At 39.0% G+C, this 18,726-nt stretch overlaps 2 protein-coding genes and 1 pseudogene across 9 annotated transcripts in view; 2 read left to right on the top strand and 1 right to left on the bottom strand.

Annotated features, from left to right (window-relative positions):
- LOC309861003 (uncharacterized protein) overlaps positions 1-12,650 on the bottom strand; it is a 203,732-nt gene extending 191,082 nt beyond the window's left edge. For all 4 annotated transcript variants that reach the window (XR_014309721.1, XR_014309722.1, XM_082723407.1 and 1 more), the window contains exons 1-2: positions 12,519-12,650; positions 11,675-11,819 (exon numbers count right to left, since the gene is read on the bottom strand). Coding sequence is in view for 2 of the 4 variants with exons in the window: in XM_082723407.1 (XP_082579533.1) it covers positions 11,675-11,819; positions 12,519-12,561 (188 nt within the window). In the remaining 2 variants the exon portion in view is untranslated. The remainder of the gene's footprint in view (positions 1-11,674; positions 11,820-12,518) is intronic.
- On the top strand, positions 1,586-3,318 carry LOC309861298 (heterogeneous nuclear ribonucleoprotein A1 pseudogene; annotated as a pseudogene). Its single transcript has one exon. The product of its transcript is annotated as a heterogeneous nuclear ribonucleoprotein A1 pseudogene (transcript).
- A 32-nt stretch (positions 12,651-12,682) lies between the features above and the next one.
- The window catches only part of SRFBP1 (serum response factor binding protein 1), a 67,117-nt gene continuing 61,073 nt past the window's right edge, over positions 12,683-18,726 (top strand). For 2 of the 4 annotated variants that reach the window (XM_082723402.1, XM_082723401.1), the window contains exon 1: positions 12,683-12,876. Coding sequence is in view for 3 of the 4 variants with exons in the window: in XM_082723401.1 (XP_082579527.1) it covers positions 12,841-12,876 (36 nt within the window). In the remaining variant the exon portion in view is untranslated. The remainder of the gene's footprint in view (positions 12,877-18,726) is intronic. The other 2 variants (XM_082723400.1, XM_082723399.1) reach the window with 2 other exon arrangements.

Here is an 18,726-nt window from a genome sequence, read left to right on the forward strand (position 1 = left end):
TCCCAACTAGTATATACAGTTTCAATAGATTTAATAAATGTAACATGATATGACTTGTGCTCCAAAGAGGTTGGAGAAAACTAGTTTAATCATGATTGCAAGGGTCTTTTAATTTAGAATTATCATAGGATTTACTTTATATTATAAATGTTACTTTACATTGTGAAACATACAAAATTTCTATTGTATTTCATTATAGAACCATTTTTCTAGCCAGACCGATTACTGTAGTTTTACACAGAATATAATTTGGAAAATGTTTCAAAAGAAAGTTGAAAAAGCAAAACTGAATTATTGGGACTTCATCAAGATAAAAAGCTTATGCACAGCAAAGGAAACATTCAACAAAACTAAAAGACTACCTATGAAGTGGGAGACAATATCTGCAAATGATATATCAGACAAAGGGCTAGTATCCAAGATCTATAAAGAACTTATTAAACTCAACCCTTACAAAACAAATAATCCAGTCAAGAAATGGGCAGAAGACATGAACAGACATTTCTCCAAAGAAGACATACAAATGGCTAACCAACACATTAAAAATGCTCAACATCACTTGTCGCCAGGGAAATACAAATCAAAACCACACTGAGATGCCACCTTATACCAGGAAAAAATGACTAAAATTAACAAGACAGGAAATAAGAGATGTTGGTAAGGATGAAGAGAAAGGGGAACCCTCTTACACTGTTGGTAGGAATGCAAGCTAGTACAACCACAATGGCAAAGAGTATGGTGGATCATCAAGAAGTTAAAAATAGAGCTATCCTACAACCCAGCAATTATATTACTAGGTATTCACCCCAAAGATACAGATGTAGCAAAACAAAGGGGCATCTGCACCCCAATGTTCATAGCAGCAATGTCCACAATAGCCAAACTGCAGAAAAAGCTGAAATGTCCTTCGACAGATGAATGGATAAAGAAGATGTGGTGTATATATACAATGGAATATTACTCAGCCATCAGAAAGGATGAATACTTACCATTTACATGCAGGTAGATGGAACTGGAGGGTATTATGTTAATGGAAATAAGTCAGTTGTTGAAAGACAATTATCATATGGTTTCATTCACAGGTGGAACATAAGAAACAGTGCAGAAGACCATAAGGGAAGGGGCAGAAAACTGGATGAGAAGAAATCAGAGAGGGAGACAAACCATGAGAGACTGTTAACTGTTGGAAACAAACTGAGGGTTGACAGGAAGGTGAGTAGGGGATGGGGTAACTGGGTGATAGCCATTAAGGAGGGCATAGGATGGGATGACCACTGGGTGTTATACACACCTGATGGATTGTTGAACACTGTATCTGAAATTAATGATGTACTATGAGTTGGCTAATTGAATTTAAAAAAAAAAGTTGAAACATTAAGGTTAGATGAGCTCCCTCAATAAGTAAAAATACACCAAAAGGAGAAAAAAAAACTAAGAATAACTTAGTTTAATATCTTAATATCTTAATCTTCTGTAAAACATAGCCATTGTTAACAGTTAATTAAAATAAAGTTGTCATTAAGCAAACTATATTAGAAACAAAGGTAACAGATGCTCAAAATAAAAAATACATACCCTTCCCTTTCTGCCTGTGGACGCCGCCGAGTAAGCATCGTTAAAGTCTCCCCTCCCACCGCCGTCATGTCTAAGTCAGAGTCTCCCAAAGAGCCTGAACAGCTGCGGAAGCTCTTCATCAGAGGTCTGAGCTTTGAAACAACCGATGAGAGTCTGAGGAGCCATTTTGAGCAATGGGGAACACTTACGGACTGTGTGGTAATGAGAGATCCGAACACCAAGCGCTCCAGAGGCTTTGGGTTTGTCACCTATGCCACTGTGGAGGAGGTGGATGCAGCCATGAATGCAAGGCCACACAAGGTGGATGGAAGAGTTGTGGAACCAAAGAGGGCTGTCTCAAGAGAAGATTCTCAAAGACCTGGTGCCCACTTAACTGTGAAAAAGATTTTTGTTGGTGGCATTAAAGAAGACACTGAAGAACATCATCTAAGAGATTATTTCGAACAGTATGGGAAAATCGAAGTGATTGAGATCATGACTGACCGAGGCAGTGGCAAAAAGAGGGGTTTTGCTTTTGTAACATTTGATGACCATGATTCTGTAGACAAGATTGTCATTCAAAAATACCATACTGTGAATGGCCACAACTGTGAAGTAAGGAAAGCGCTCTCTAAGCAAGAGATGGCTAGTGCTTCATCCAGCCAAAGAGGTCAAAGTGGTTCTGGAAACTTTGGTGGTGGTCGTGGAGGTGGTTTTGGTGGGAATGACAACTGGTCGCGGAGGAAACTTCAGTGGTCGAGGTGGCTTTGGTGGCAGTCGAGGTGGTGGTGGATATGGTGGCAGTGGGGATGGCTATAACGGATTTGGTAATGATGGAAGCAACTTCGGAGGTGTCGGAAGCTATAATGATTTTGGCAATTACAACAATCAATCCTCAAATTTTGGACCCATGAAAGGAGGCAATTTTGGAGGCAGAAGCTCTGGCCCTTATGGTGGTGGAGGCCAATACTTCGCCAAACCACGAAACCAAGGTGGCTATGGTGGTTCCAGCAGCAGCAGCAGCTATGGCAGTGGCAGAAGGTTTTAATTACTGCCAGGAAACAAAGCTTAGCAGGAGAGGAGAGCCAGAGAAGTGACAGGGAAGCTACAGGTTACAACAGATTTGTGAACTCAGCCAAGCACAGTGGTGGCAGGGCCTAGCTGCTACAAAGAAGACATGTTTTAGACAATACTCATATGTATGGGCAAAAAAACTCGAGGACTGTATTTGTGACTAATTGTATAACAGGTTATTTTAGTTTCTGTTCTGTGGAAAGTGTAAAGCATTCCAACAAAGGGTTTTAATGTAGATTTTTTTTTTTTTGCACCCATGCTGTTGATTGCTAAATGTAATAGTCTGATCATGACGCTGAATAAATGTGACTTTTTTTTAAATGTGCTGTGTAAAATTAGTCTACTCTGAAGCCATCTTGGTATACTACCCCAACAGTGTGAAGTTAGAATTCCTTCAGGGTGATGCCAGGTTCCATTCGAAATTTATTTGCAACCTGCTTGGGCACAGAAGCCATTGTCTCCACAAACCTTGGTGTAGTTGAACTGACAGTTAATGTCTTGTGACCTGGAGTTCACCATTAAAAGGTCACCCAAGCAAAGTCCTGGAGTTTATTTGGTTATTAATATGATTGTTGGCACATCCTATGCAATATATCTAAATTGAATTATGGTATCAGATAAAATTATAGATGGGATTAAAGCTTGTGTATCATCCATTATCATGTGTAATCAATAAACGATTTAATATTCTCTTGGAAAAAAAAAACTACATACGCTTCCTAATTTTTTTTTTTACCACACCACACTATCGTCTATGCTTCTGAGATCATGGCTGTCTGATCTTTATGGCAGATTCCATAAAACAGTGTGGTACTGTATGTCTTTTTTGACTCCCCCCAACTCAGTGATATCTCCTTAGTGGCTTGAAGTAGGTAACAGTGGAGTAACACAGTGAGTAACAGCAAATATCACAAATCAGGGCTTGACTGTTCTATTGACTGACTCTAACTTTATGACAATGAAGCAGAAAAAAATGCAGATTAGAAGTTTGCTGTGTCTACAAACACTCATTGTGGATAGCACAATGTTCTTTGGTATTCAAAAACCATATCCGATTCCGCAAAGAAGTACTCGTCATTTCTGAGCAAATGAAGTTCCAGCATTTGTCTTTGGGTTTTCACTTTCATCTACTCATTAATGTAAATTAATATACCAATCAATATTCATGTCAAAATTACACACATTCATCAACTGAAACCATAATACTTTTTAATTATGTTAATGTATTACAAAGGGAAAACTTATTACTAGAATATTGGTCTGTCAGGGCATCCAATGGTAACATTACTATTTGTATTTTCAAGCCTGGACCTCTGCATATTTGTCAAAAATGTCATAAAAAATTTACCTTCATCTATTCATGTTCACTAGGTAACATAGCCAGATCTGTCAACTTCTATTTACTTCTAGCTCAAGAATGCCTCTAAATAATTTTATCATCTTTCTTACATATGAAGCAACATACATACTACCACTGGGAAAAAACCTTAAACCTTAGAAAATATATGGTGGTGATTCCCATTCAAAAGAAATTTTAGAAACTGTAATACTATCCATGTCCTTTTTTCTCCAGGATGTATGCCAGTGGTTTCAGACAAAAATATTTTCACTAGAATATTTTCACGTTTCAATTAATCATTTCTTTAATACTGGTTATGACTACACATTTTTTTTCTTCTGCAAAAATCAGAGAAAATGGGGGAACGTGAGTGGCAGAGTCAGTTAAGTATCAGACTCGGTTTCAGCTCAGGTCGTGATCTCAGTGTCCTGAGATCAAGACCCTCTTCAGAATCTGTGCTCAGTTTAGAGTCTGCTTGGGATTCTTCTACTCTCTCCCACTGCCCCTCCCACCTTTCTCTTTCTCTCTCTCAAATAAATAAATATTTTTAAAGCTCAGAGAAAATGGCTGAATGATAACCAATTGGGCATTATTTAAATCACTGCTTTAGAACAAGCATCGATTCTTATTGAAAACCACAAAGGCAATCATCTATAGTTACTACAGTTTTTTTGGGGGGGGGCATGTAGTGGCTACGTAATACTGGCATCTTGCTGTTGTTTCTTTTGGCATTCTTCTTTGAAACTTTTTTTTCTATGTGAATGTCCATTTTCTTATTTTTTTCATTGTTGATGTTACATAGTATCTTTTCCACATTTCCTATGTGCCTCCCTTCAAGAAATGATTTTAAAGCTTAGTGTTTCACTGTACAATGTTCAAAGATGATTCTAGCTGTCTGCAAACTTTTTATCTGATAAACTTCATCAAAAACTTCACACCAGAAAAAAAAAGAGAACTACATAAATCATATACAGCCATCATTATTTATTTTGAATAGCTGTAAATGCAGGAATATGAACTCTCACAGAGTAGCAAATCAACTCAGTTGAAAAGTGAGCTCCAAGGATTCCAAACAATCACAAACTTCACTGAGGAGGTGTCTCTGAGTCTATGTGTATCACAGGCCAATTATGTAATGAGCAGCCCTCCAATTTACCTCCATATAAAATACAATGTTGGGGCGCCTGGGTGGCTCAGTGGGTTAAAGCCTCTGCCTTCAGCTCAGGTCATGATCCCAGGGTCCTGGGATCGAGCCCCGCATCGTGCTCTCTGCTCGGCGGGGAGCCTGCTTCCTCCTCTCTCTCTGCCTGCCTCTCAGCCTACTTGTAATCTCTGCCTATCAAATAAATAAAATCTTTAAAAATAAATAAATAAAATAAAATACAATGTTTATTAATGTTAATAATGCTAATTTTGGAGCTTACGTCTATATTTTTATGACTCAGTAGTAAAACTGAGGTAATTATTTGGAACTTAAGCTGACAAAATATTCATCTGGTGAGGAGAATTTTATCACCAATTTTTTTTTTTAGAATTTCTAATGCAAGGTGATAAGGAAGCAGGTTAACTTTTAGTCAGGATTGCAACTGATTTCAAAATTCTCTCCAGAAAAATCCCTGCCCCCTTCTTCATTTCTTGCATCCAGAGGTGGCCTCTCCCATAACCTGGCCTTTGCTTGGTACTTCCTGTGCTCTCAGGCAGTTTTTACAGACGTGAGCCTAGAGCAGTTCTCAACCCCAGCACTATCAGCATTTGGGCTGGATAATTTTCTGTTGAGTCAACAGTGTCCAAACAGCTAAGGTCAGGTATGAAAAAGTCTGGTAGGAAGCAACACTACAGAGTAAACCTATCTGGTAAGGTTTCTAGATCAGACAAACAGAAATGTGAGGAGACAAAGGAGGAAGGGGGTCACTGGCTCAGCCAACACATTCAGGCGAGTCAATCCTGGCAACAGAAAGGGGTGATACCTCATACCCTGAACACTCTAAGTTATATCTGAGTACCTGGGAGGTCACTGATGACCTTGACAAAGATAGTTTCAGTGGAGGGGTAACAGGAATTCAAAGAGCAGAGCCTTGAGGAATAGGTAAAAAGTGAAGAAGCAGAGATAGCACTTTCCAAATCTCAACTACGAGTTGGGGAAAATAACAGAGATTAAGGAAGCTCTAACCCTAATCCTTACCAGTAAAACAGCACTGATTTCCTTCAAAGAGAAGCTAAACAAGCAGCCAAATCTAACTCCCCACTCTATATACTTCATCTCTCTCGGCCCCAATGGACACGTGACCCAAAACATTTGCTACAAATCCCTTGCTCCTTGATGGTCATGATCATATTAAATATATTTTCTCTGAACAGGCTTTTACATCATTCGCTTGATCCTGTCCCAAATTTCCACCTTATTGTTTAAATAGAACTGCTGCAAATTTTCCTTTAAAGGCATAAATCCTCAGGTGTTTTGAGACCCACTTCTTCTAATATTAAGTTCCAGAATGTTAGATTTTTGCCTTAAAAGATTTTGCTTCACTTTTTAAAACCTTTAGTAACTTAAGGGAACTATCATTTTTGGGGTGTGTCAGTGGGCAATATATTTATGAAACTTAAAAGCTTTGGGATGCCTTGGTGGCTCCATCAGTTAAGTCTCTGCCTTCGGCTCAGGTCATGATCCCAGGGTCCTAGGATGGAGTCCCACATCAGGCTCCCTGCTCAGTAGGGAGCCTGCTTCTCCCTCTGCCTGAGGTTCCCACTGCTTGTATACACATTCTCTTTCTCTCCCTGTCTGACGAATAAATAAAACCTTAAAAAGAAAAAAAAGACATTTAAAGGCTTTTAACTTCCACATCTAACAATGTTTTTAAAAACTTCAAGAATATGTGAAAAATCCTTTATATTACTTTATGAAATAAAATGTCTTTTATTACCTTGTTTTTATATGACAAATTTCCTTAGCTGAGAATTTTCTCCCGATCCTCTATTGCTTTTTTAAGCATCAGCCTTCTTTCAAAAAAAGAACACAAAATTTATCTCCTCTAGGAAGTCTTCTCATTGATTTGTTCTCTTTCTTCCCTATGATACTCTTTCCACAGCACTTAATACAGTTGGCCTTGGTGTTAGAATTATTAAAGTCATTACTCTGTAAATCCCTGGTGAACATGGACAGGACAACATCTTAATCATTTATCTCCTACTGAAACCACTATAATGCTTTGCAAGGTAATGTTCAAAAATGTTGATTAAAATGAATCAAAGCCATATACTGAAAATTAATATACTGGGCTTTAATAACATTTTCTGGACTTAAATTAGTATAGGCTTTGTTGCATAATCTTGAGCTTATCTTGGGTTAACTGAAGAATAACTAAAAGAAACAAGTCATATATAAGAAGGAATATATATTTTATAAAGTGCATTCATTCATTAGTTACTGATCCATAAATAATTAGGTGAATGGGAAAAAATAGCACAGTAATCATAAATTATCAATGTAATTTATACTTTCATATCATGAAATTGTTATAAAATTGCCACCAGTGATTTTATGTCAAGAGACTTGGATTGCCCTCTTATTACCTCTATGACCTCAGGCATATTTGTTATTCCTAAGATATGACTCCCTCTTATGTACTATGCCTATCTCACAAAGTTACTGTTAAGATCAAATGAGGTAATGGGAAATAATAGCAGTTTAAATTATTGAGAGGTAAATATTCACTAAGAACCTACACTGTGTTTTTGTTTAATCATCACAACAATCCTATGAGGTTGATTATCATTCCCATTTTTATAAAAAAAACTTGTCACAGAGCTTACATAATTTGCCCAAGGGTACACAGTTATTAAGAGGTAAATTAAAATTTATCAGATAGTCTGACTCCAGAGCCAAGCCTCTTAGCCAAAATACTACATTGCTAACTGTCAGCTCCATTCCTTCAGATTTTGTAAAACTTGGCTATATAACATTAACTATCTTTTTCAAATCTTTAATATCCAAAATTCCTAGAATGGAAATTTTTCTTTAGCTTTCCTAAAGATATAATAACAAATCTAACCAAAACTCTCCACAAAAATTCAAATGAAATTTAGGCAAAAAAAAAATCTGTCAGAGGATTAATTTAGTAAACATCTTAGCCTAATGACTTGCCAATTACTGTCTTCTACACAGTAACTAGTTACATTCTTCAGTATGTTATATATACCTTTATATATATATATAGTTATTTTTTATTTATATATAAATTTATTTAAGATATAGACTCAATTCTTAAATAAATCCACTGGTAGTTCACCCAGAGGGTTGATTACTGCATAGTAATTCACTCCAAATCAAAAGTTAAAAACTGAGGGGTTAGTCTTAGGCATTAAAGAAATACAAAAATCTGATAGATCCAACAATTTTCATGCTATCATAAGCCAATTACTTAGACTGCTTTCTTGAGCCTTCCAAATTTCAACTGTAATGTGAAATTTGGAGAACAACACTGCCATCCAGGGATAGAGAACTGAAGGTGCAGAGCCGGAAAACGAAACACTTAGCAGGGTGGTTCTCTGCACTGAAACACTCAGCTGTATAACTATCTGTTGTGAGGGAATTACTAACTGTTCAAGTACAAGAGATTACGAATGACACCACGGGCTTAAAAAAATGACAAGACTCCCCAAAGCTTCTCTTTCACCGACTCATTCAGTTAATAGAAAGGTGTAGAACTATAATCACTTTATTAATACCAGCCCATAACTTGCCTTTTAAAAGCTCTTTACTGAGGTAAGAATGATATACAAAAAGCTATACACAATTAATATGCTCAACCTAATAACTTTGGAGGGAACTATATATCAGGAAACCATAACCACAATCTAGGTCATTAGTATATCCATCACCTCCCAATTTTTTCCTGCTCTTTCCTACTGCATACTGCTTCTCTCTCTCTCTCCCTCTCTCTCTCTCTCGAGGATAAAAACACTCAACATAAGGGGCTCCAAGGTGGCTCAGTCCTTAAGCGTCTGCCTTTGGCTCAGGTCATGAACCCAGGGTCCTGGGATCTAGCCTCGTGTCGGGCTCCCTGCTCCACGGGAAGTCAGCTTCTCTCTCTCTCACTCCCCCTGCTTGTGTTCCCTCTCTCTCTCTCTCTCTCTCTCTCTCTCTCTGTTAAATAAATAAATAAAATCTTAGAAAAAAACCACACTCAACATAAGAGCTATCCTCTTGGCAAATTTTTAAGTACACAATATTGTTAACTATAAGCACTATGCTGTGCAGTAGATCTCTAGGATTTACTCAACCAAATAGCTGAAACTCCTTACCCTTTGACTAATACCTCCCCATTTTTCCCTCGATGGCAACCACCATTCTACTCCTTCCTTCTCTGAATTTGACTGCCTTAGATTCATGTAAGTGTTTAAGGTAGTATTTGTCTTTCTGTGTCTCATTATTTCACTTAGTGTAAGGTCCTAATATCAATTGATATCTTCATATCTAACAATAGAAATGGCAGTCATCAGGAATGTTAGATAAAGAAAAGATTATTTTTGAGATAATTTTCTTTTCTCAAAGAAAGTGTCCTGAATTGTGGGTCCTCCCCTCAATCCTTATACTGAAGCTAAAATCCCCAATGTGATGGTATTTGGAGATAAAGTCTTAGAAAGGCAATTAAGATGAAGTCATAAAGGTAGAGCCTAAATCCAAAAGAATAATTATTTTTAAGTGAAAATCAACGGACATCAGAGAGAGAAAGAGAGAAACCAGAGAATTCTCTCTTTAGGTGTGTACACTGTAAAGGCCATCTGAGGACACAAGAAGAAGGCTATGTCTGCAAAGCAGGACGAGAACCTTCACCAGAAGCAAACATGATGGTACCTTGAACTCGGACTTCCACACTTCAGAACTATAAGAAAAAAATTTCTGTTGTTTGAGCCACCCAGTATGTGGTATTTTGTTTTGGCAGCCTGAGTAGCCAAATAGATTGGGATCTGACAGACTCTTGAGAAACCTGAAACTAGAAAACTAAATTCCCATTCAACATGATGGATGCTTATTTTCACTAAAAGAACACTGTAATAAGGAGGAAAAAGGTGTTACTCTTAATGATAATAAACTTGTTGTTTCTTATATCTGACACCATTTAACTGATCCAGGTTAACCCTTAAGAAGGAAAAGGTAAAGGTGGTTTGATGCGTTGCTTTCGAGAGAAACCTATAGTTCCTTTTTTTTTTTTTTAAGATTTTATTTATTTATTTATTTATTTGACAGACAGAGATCACAAGTAGGTAGAGAGGCAGGCAGAGAGAGGGGGAAGCAGGCTCTATCCCAGGAACCTGAGTTCATGACCTGAGCTGAAGGCAGAGACTTTAACCCACTGAGCCACCCAGGTGCCCCCCTATAGTTTCTTTAATACAAAAACATTGTTATTGCTAGAGGAAATGTGAATAGCTTCATAAGAGCAGGTTAATAAAATCATCTTTGCAAAGAATCAAGATAACAAGATATCAGGGACAACGGAAAATTATTCTTCACTTTTAAAATAAGCATCTAAGTTTGCCAAGAGCTTATATTATAAAAGAACAGTCTTAACATAAAAAAAAAACAAAAACTTAAAGTTAAGCTATTTTAAATAATATAAAAATGATCTGCTGATGAGAAATTAACTTCTGTTGGGAGCTACAGAAAGGATTCTTTAAAAGGATGGCTGGAACTTAACCTAATCTTAAAAAGTAGCCATTGAGAAAGCAGAACTGGCAGTGGGAAAGGCCAAGAAGAGAGCCCGGGCTAAGAAAAGATAGAAAACAAACCCTGACCTGAGAAGATTGTGCTGGCTGGAGAAGTGAGGTATTGGATAAGAGGGGTGGTCCACAGAAAACACCACAGAGACTTTAAGAGCCACAGACAAATATCACATTAAGAACACATTTACTGAAGTATCATGGAATCATAACAACTTTCTCCCCAGTGAGAGGACACATTTTCCATAAAGCTCTCCGCTTATCTTTAAGGTGCCCTTTCCCACGTATCTATGAATGGAGTGTCTACCACCTACCTGAGTTGAAGAAGCCATTACAGTCCAGAAGCTCAGCTTTAAGGAGAGGTAAATGAATAAGAAGACAATTACAATGCAGTGTATGGCTTGTTAGTGGCAAAACTACTTTTGTGCAACATTCTTCAAATAGGAAGTCAACTATCAAGGCATTTGTGCCCAAATCACACATTAAACTAAAAGAATACCAACCCAAATGCAAGTATGATTTAAAGTAATTTGACTACAGAATCATGACTTACGAAAATGGGCTCTGGGTATGACTGATAGAGGCTCATAATGAGGCCTAGCTTAAATGTTCTTTCATCGGTCCTGAAATTATTCATTTTATCTGTGAATCTGAGTTTTGTATGTGAAGTCCAGAGAGACAATGAAACTTATTTCAAGGGTTCAGTCTCGGGTCATCTTTGGCCCTGCCTCCTACATCCTCCACTTGAGTATTCTGCCTTCTTATTTTCTTGTCTTTGCCCAGCAACTGCTGACATCTTGTTCCAAAACACGCATCCACACTGAGTCCTGGGGTGCAGGTCCCTGGTACCCGTAAGGGTCTGCAGTAGACCCACCCATATCCCTGTGCTTGAGAGAACACATTAAACACCAGATAAAAACACATGGCATGTCAAGGGACACCACGGAAGAAACAAAACAAAACAAAACAAAACAAAAAACTCTTTCCTACTTTTTGAGTGAGGGGTCTTGCAATTTCACTTTGCACTGGGCTCTGCAGATTTGTGTCACCAATCCCGCAGTCCTGTGGCAGTGGTTGGCCTCGGCTGGACAATTACTGGTGAGACACCTGGCTCCTGGCAAGTCAGTTTCCCCATCTGTAAAATAAGAATAGTTCCTATGTCCTTACATTTCTGTGAATATTTTGGAGATAATTCATGCAGAGTTTCTGCCCCAGACTTTGATCCATTTTAACGATCAACACTACTGGTGTTACCGATTAATTAAAAGATTACCTAATGCAGATTTACTCCGGAATGTCTCCTCTCTCTACAGGCTAATACTTCAAAGCAGCTATTCCCATAGGCAGTTGCAAATGTGCCTTAAACGTTTTTGCTTTAAAGTTTCTACTTTTTCACCTTGGTTTTCCCTTAATTTTTAAGATTTTATTTATTTATTTGACAGGGATCACAAGTAGATAGAGAGGGAAGCAGGCTCCCTGACCAGCAGAGCCTGAGGAGGGGCCGGATCCCAGGACTCTGAGATCATGACCTGAGCCAAAGACAGAGGCTTGCCCCACTGAGCCACCCAGGAGGCCCCTTAGTTTTTCTTTAAATTTAAACATTGATTACCTAAATTTAAACCTTACTACATTGTGCAGGAAAAAATATGTTCGTGCTTCAGCTACAACGGAAGCCTAGAGAGAAAAAGCTGTATCCAACAAGGACTGCTTGTTAAAAGCACAGGAATCTTCACAAACGCTAGATTAAAAATTCAGAGCAAAATTTGGTCACTCAACTCTACTTTCCTAAAAGGGCTTTCACCTCCCCACTGGCACACAAAAACATGATCCTTACAGAGCCGGGCCACGCCTACAAACGAGTATAATAAAATCAGCATCTTAAAGAACTTCTAAACTTGGCAACAGCTACGGGGCGCCCTCCGGGCCACCTGCCCGCGCCTGGTTTCCACAGGAACGCGCAGTTTCATCTCCTAACACTCTCCTCCGGAAGTTGTTCTCATTCACTTCCGTTCTCGATCTCCTTATTGCTCAAGCATCGGCCCGAACGCGCCGCGAATGAGTTTTGGGCCACAAATGCTGCCGTAGAGGGGCGTGGTGACGGAGCCGCGATTTCCCGGTTCACGTGCGTGCTGCTGCGGCGTCTTCTCAGACGCACCATGGCTCAGCCGGGGACTCTCAACCTCAATAACGAGGTAGGCGCCGAGGCCAGGGGGAACCTGTGGCGCTGCCCTTCAGGACCGCCACAGTGGCTTCTGCGGGTCTTTCTGACAAGCCCGTGGTGTCCTGAGGGCGAGGGTGGGGAGTGCGGCTGGGGCAGCTTCTGGGTGGGCCCGGGCGGCTTTCCCGGAACTCGGAGCCTGGCCACAGTGACTTCGCCTCAGGGCTCCCAGGTGGCTGCAGCAGAACACCTGTGTCTGGTCCTCGGGCCGCGTGAATTTTTATGTGTGGGGTGTTGGGAAGATCATGTAATCTTAATATTCAGTGCCCTCGTCTGTAGAACGAAGCTCCTCAGAGTAGCTTCTTTGCAAGGTTGTTGTGAGATTTAAGTTAATTGGACTGTGGGAAGCGTTTTCACAGTGCCAGACCGCGTTTCCTGCCTGTTGTTGGTTGCCGCAGGTGAAGCGGAGGGCTTGAGAGCTCTTGACTAAGGGACTGCTCATCTTCAGTGCGGTCGTGTCGCTTCTAAGAGGGACGCCCGCGTTTCTTACTCCAGCTACTCTCCCATTTCTTTCTTCCGTGGACTCAAAGTTTTTAGAAAGAGTTGTTCATCCTTATCCCTCCCTAATGCCTCTTCTCTCCTTCTTTCTTAAATTCGGTCTGAAATCAGGTGTTTCCCCTTATCACTGCTAGCAAAATGTCGGTGTCACTAGGGTACCATTTCTGCCTCGGTCCCCTTTCCACTTTGTGGTTCTGTTTACGGAAGTCGTTAGACACCTGAAGACTTAAAGTAAGCGGAAAAAGCAAGAATCAGATGAGGCCCTCGCAGCTACTGCAAAGGAAGTTCTTTATCTTCTTTATTCAGTGGCTTTTCAAGTGTTTGCCATGACCAGGACATACTGTTCATGTCGTACAGGTGTGTGGAGACCTGCTTTCTGTTTCCAAGCAACTATGCTCACTTACTTGCAGTCCGTGATTTAGTGGAGGAATAGAAAGCATTCCAGACAGGGGCTGGTGTAAGGCAGGAAGAGGTGGTAGGAGGAAACCCGTTGGGTGGTATAGGGTTCGATAACTCTCCATTGATGAGAACTTCTGGGATTCAGTAGAAAATGAACTAAATGGTGTTCCTGCCTTGGTGCCAAGTTAAATAGTCAGAATTTCACTTGAAAGTGGAGTACAGAATATAGAGAAGGGGGGAATTGTGAAGTTTTTTAACATACGTGCGTCAACACAGATTAAGTGGGTGCTGCTTCCAGAAAACATTTGGTGGGCTTTTTCTCCTTAGTTTGCCTAGAACGTAAAATACAGCTTCTTTGGAGTGAATCCTTGGGCATTCTTTGAAATACGAGGGAGCGTCCTATTCAATTTTGAAATTGCCGTGAGAGTACTAATGAGAATCCTTTAGCCCTCTTCACTTAAGGTGTTTTCTTTTTCCACTTAGCTAATTCTCAGTCCTCTTTTTAAAGCAGTTAAAATTTGATCTTTAGGAATTCCTCACAAATTCACCTCAGTCTGGGTTGCATGTCTGTTCTTTGTGCGACCACTTTCTACTTTTTTTTTTTTTAAGATTTTATTAATTTTTTTTATTTGACAGAAATCACAAGTAGGCAGAAAGGCAGTGGGGGGAGGGGCAGGCTCCCTGCTGAGCAGAGAGCCCAATGCAGGCCTTGATCCAGGGACCCTGAGATCATGACTAGAGCTGAAGGCAGAGGCTTAACCCACTGAGTCACCCAGGCGCCCCACTTTCTACTCGTGAAACATTTGTCTACCTCTTTCTCTGTTTTTACACATCTGTCTGCCAGTGTATGTGCTTCATGATCATGTTTTCTGGCGACTAGATGAGCTTATCAAATTAGGAAGCGTATATATCCCATGTTAAAGTAAATCTTACACGTTCTCATATGAAGGTGGGGGGAAAGGACAGCAAAAGTGGAAATGATGGAAGGTGTTATAATGGGAGAAAAATGTCTACAAAGGGAAAAACAAATATAGATTTGTCTACATAAAAACTGTGAAATATCCCCAAATTTTAAAAAGACAGCCAATTAGAAAGAAATATATAGCAAATATGACAGATAAGTGGCAATGCCATTACTATAAAATAGTAATTGAGAGAAACTGCCTCTTAGAACATTGGTAAAAGAAATGAATTAACAACTTCTCCAAGGAAGAAATGTATCTGTAAAAAAGTTCACATTCACTGTTTTAATGGATCCATTACTTTCTCATTATTGTCCCGTCCTAGTCCAAGCTACGCCGCTAATCAGCGCTACGCTGCTGGCCTTCCAACTACTGTCCTGACTCCTCTCTCTCTCTCTCCAGTCTGATGTCCACCCTGCAGCTGGAGTTCTGTCTTCAAAAGAGAAATCTAATCTTACGACTCCCTTGCTTACAGCCTTTTTGATGGTTTCCTGTTGCTTTTGGTAAAGACCAGTCTAAACAAGGCCAGTCTCATCTCCCCCTTAAGGTATACTCCTGCTTCCCGCCCTCCCTCCCCCTTTTGATGCTCACTGGCCTTCTCCACTAGGTAGCATAGCACTGTTACACCTCCTTTGCACAAGTTCTTCCTTATACCCAGAACCCCTTTTTCTTTCAGTCCATTTCATATTTCTCCTTTACTTGTTATTTTCTCAGGGAAACTGGGTTTGGCTTTCATTTTACCCCTTCTACAAGCTTCTGTAACACCTTTTACTTATTTTTAGCACTTCAAAGAGTTGCTGAGAGTATGTGTGTGGTGTGTGGATGTGAGAGATTCCGTCTTTACTCCACCTGTCTTTAAACTTTTGCTCAGTATCATATCCTCAATACTGATGTGTTCAGTGAGAAACTTGAGAAACTTTAGCCATCATTTTATGATCCTTAATAACTTAAATTAGCTCTCCTTAACTGGGATTTAGGAATTCTGGGATCCTGTAACTACCTGATATTATCTGTAAATTGGTGTTTGTGTGTGTGCCTCTTGGGGGAAAAGAGTCCATAGGTTTCATCAGATCCTCAGACATTTATAAACCTCTGATATTACCTTTGGAATATTGGTACTCATTATCTGTGCTGATTTTTAATTATGACTTTTTCTTTTAAATAGTTCTGTGGCCATCTACTTTATAGCACATTTAATTTCCCAAAATGTCTGTTTTGAACATAAAAAGCCTGCCTGCACAGGCACCTATTATATTGTGCTAAATTTCAGTATCTTTTACCTTTAATATTTTTATTCTTCTCGAAAAATTTCCAAGGAGAAAACCTGACATTTATAGATGACTTCCTGATTCTAAGTTCTTAAAGTAACATTTATTCTTGAGTAGATAAAATCTTACCTTTCTAATTTTGCCTTTATTTTTCTTAAAAAAAAAAAAAGATCATGTTTACTTCAACCTTATGATTATTTATTGCATTTTCTTATTTTGACCAGTACTTTACATGGACTTTGAAGTGAGAATATTTAACTGACTTATAGCATGTTCCCTAGTCTCAAGCATGGGATCTTTTTTATAGGTAATAATGAGTAAATAGTGTTGGGTAAATGAAACTATGGACAGCTCATCTTGAGTTACTTTATGTTCACATGGTGGAGGGAAATCTCCTAACTGTACGGTCTCTTTTTCTCCCTTGCCGTTAGAATTAGGGAAAGGATGCAGAATTGGAAACAACAGCACCATAGCATCTAGTAAATAAAGAATTTGTTAAACCAGAGCTGAATTTGCTCCAGTCATGTTTCGTTAGGCAGCAGTGAAATGCAAAATCAGCACTGGGGAGTGAACCCGTCTAAACATGTACTTTCATTCTATAGGAGGGCCCAGGACCTTTATATGAAACAGACATTGCTAATAGCAAATTACGAAGAAGCCCACTCGCTTTCCACTTTCTATAAGATAGTAAAGGTAGAATCTAAAGTGCTGGAGAGGGTCACCTGGGTGGCTCAGTGGTTAAGCCTCTGCCTTCTGCTCAGGTCATGATCTCAGGGTCCTGGAATCGAGCCCCACATCGTGCTCTCTGCTCAGCAGGGAACCTGCTTCCCCCTCACTCTATGCCTGCCTCTCTGACTACTTGTGATCTCTGTAAAATAAATAAACAAAATCTTAAAAAATAAATAAATAAAGTGCCAGAGAACAAAATGATTTGCCTCCACATATTGTAAAAGATAAGAATGTCAAGAACTATATTTGTGTGTGCTTTTGAAGTTACATAGCTCCTATTTCATAGTTGAGTATGTAATACTTTTTAATATTTTTTTTCCCCAAAGTAATAAATCAGGGCCTATCCATAAGAAGAGAACCATTTTCTCTTTGATTGTGAAATTATTCTGGGAAGTTTTGCTAGGTGGCAGCATGTGCTCAATAATGATTAAGTTGTAGTTAATCACCAAGCATTCTAGCATTTTTTTAAAAAGATTTTATTTATTTAGTTGACAAACAGAGATCACAAGTAGGCAGAGGCAGGCAGAGAGAGAGAGGGAGAGGCAGGCTTTTCGCCAAGCAGGGAGCCCAATGTGGGGCTTGATCCCAGGACCCTGAGATCATGACCTGAGCCCAAGGCAAAGGCTTAATTCCCTGAGCCACCCAGGTGCCCCACATTCTAGCATTTTTAAATTGCTGCTCATCAAAAGTAAAAAAATATAAGTCAGCAGTAAGTTATCGTCCAAATGGCCAAATTAGAATCCTTCTCTATAATTAATACCACAATAATTAATAATAAGTAATTATACAATAATTAATTTTGTCAACTGTAATGTAGTTCAATCATATAAAAAATAATACAACAAATGTCTTTATGATCTACTTCTTGTATTTATCAAGTGTCAATATTTTGCTATATTGTAATGCTTAATTCCACCCACCTTCTCTGTCTCGGAAGTAATTCTTACTCATTCAGTGTAATTTTCTCATCCACAATTTTTTGTAATTTAGAAACATATATCAGCATTTATTATGTTATGTATGCCCATAGTATTATGCTGTATATTTTTAAATGTGCATATGTTACTGTATTAATGACAGTGTTATACCACAAGTATCATTATAAAAGTTACTTTTCAGGGCACCAGGGTAGCTCAGTCCATTAAGCTTCAGACATTGGCTTAGGTCATGATCTTAGGGTGCTGCAGTTGAGCCCCACATTGGGCTCCATCTTCAGTGGGGAGTCTGCTTGTCCCTCACATCCCTTCTCCTGCATGTGTGCATGCTCTCTCTCTCAAGTAAGTCAATAAATGAAAGCTTTAAAAAAATCCTTAAAAGTTACTTTTCACCACACAATTTTAGGGTTTACTCATGATAATACATGCATATCTCCTGCATTGATTCTAGAATACCACATTGCTTGTGCTTTATTTATATGCATTATTGTATCTCTTGTGCAGTGTTTTATAAAACTCCGCAGTGAACAGTTTTATTCATAGTCCTTCCCTGTTGCTGGAGGTATAGCTTCTGGGTGGATTCCTAGAAGTAGGAATTTTGTTAGATGTTGCCAGAGTTTCCCAGAAGGAGTATACCAATTTGTATTTCTATCAGCAGTATGTGAAGAATGCCTGTTTTGTAACAGCCTCATGGACAGAATGTTGTCTTTTTTTTTTTTTTTTTTTAATCGGATTGATGAGTAATAAGCAACTAGAAGTTTTAATGTACTCCAAGAAACTTAGGTACACTCGGGTTTTTTCTTAAAGCACTCTAAGCTAAAGGTCTTGGAAAAATTGTTTTCTAACAACTATGGAATTTTATTTAGAGATTAATTTAAATGCATGGCAGAGTCAATGAATTACCAAAAGTGGCTGTCTAGTTGACTGGCTCTTAGATAGTTAACTGTCAGTTCAAAGTAGTATTTACTTTTGTCATTGGACCATAGTTTGCTCTCAGCTTCATAGATCAGAAACTTGCCATCCTTATCACCCC

Source organism: Mustela nivalis (assembly GCF_964662115.1).
Source record: "Mustela nivalis genome assembly, chromosome: 3".
Classification (NCBI taxonomy): Eukaryota; Metazoa; Chordata; class Mammalia; order Carnivora; family Mustelidae; genus Mustela; species Mustela nivalis.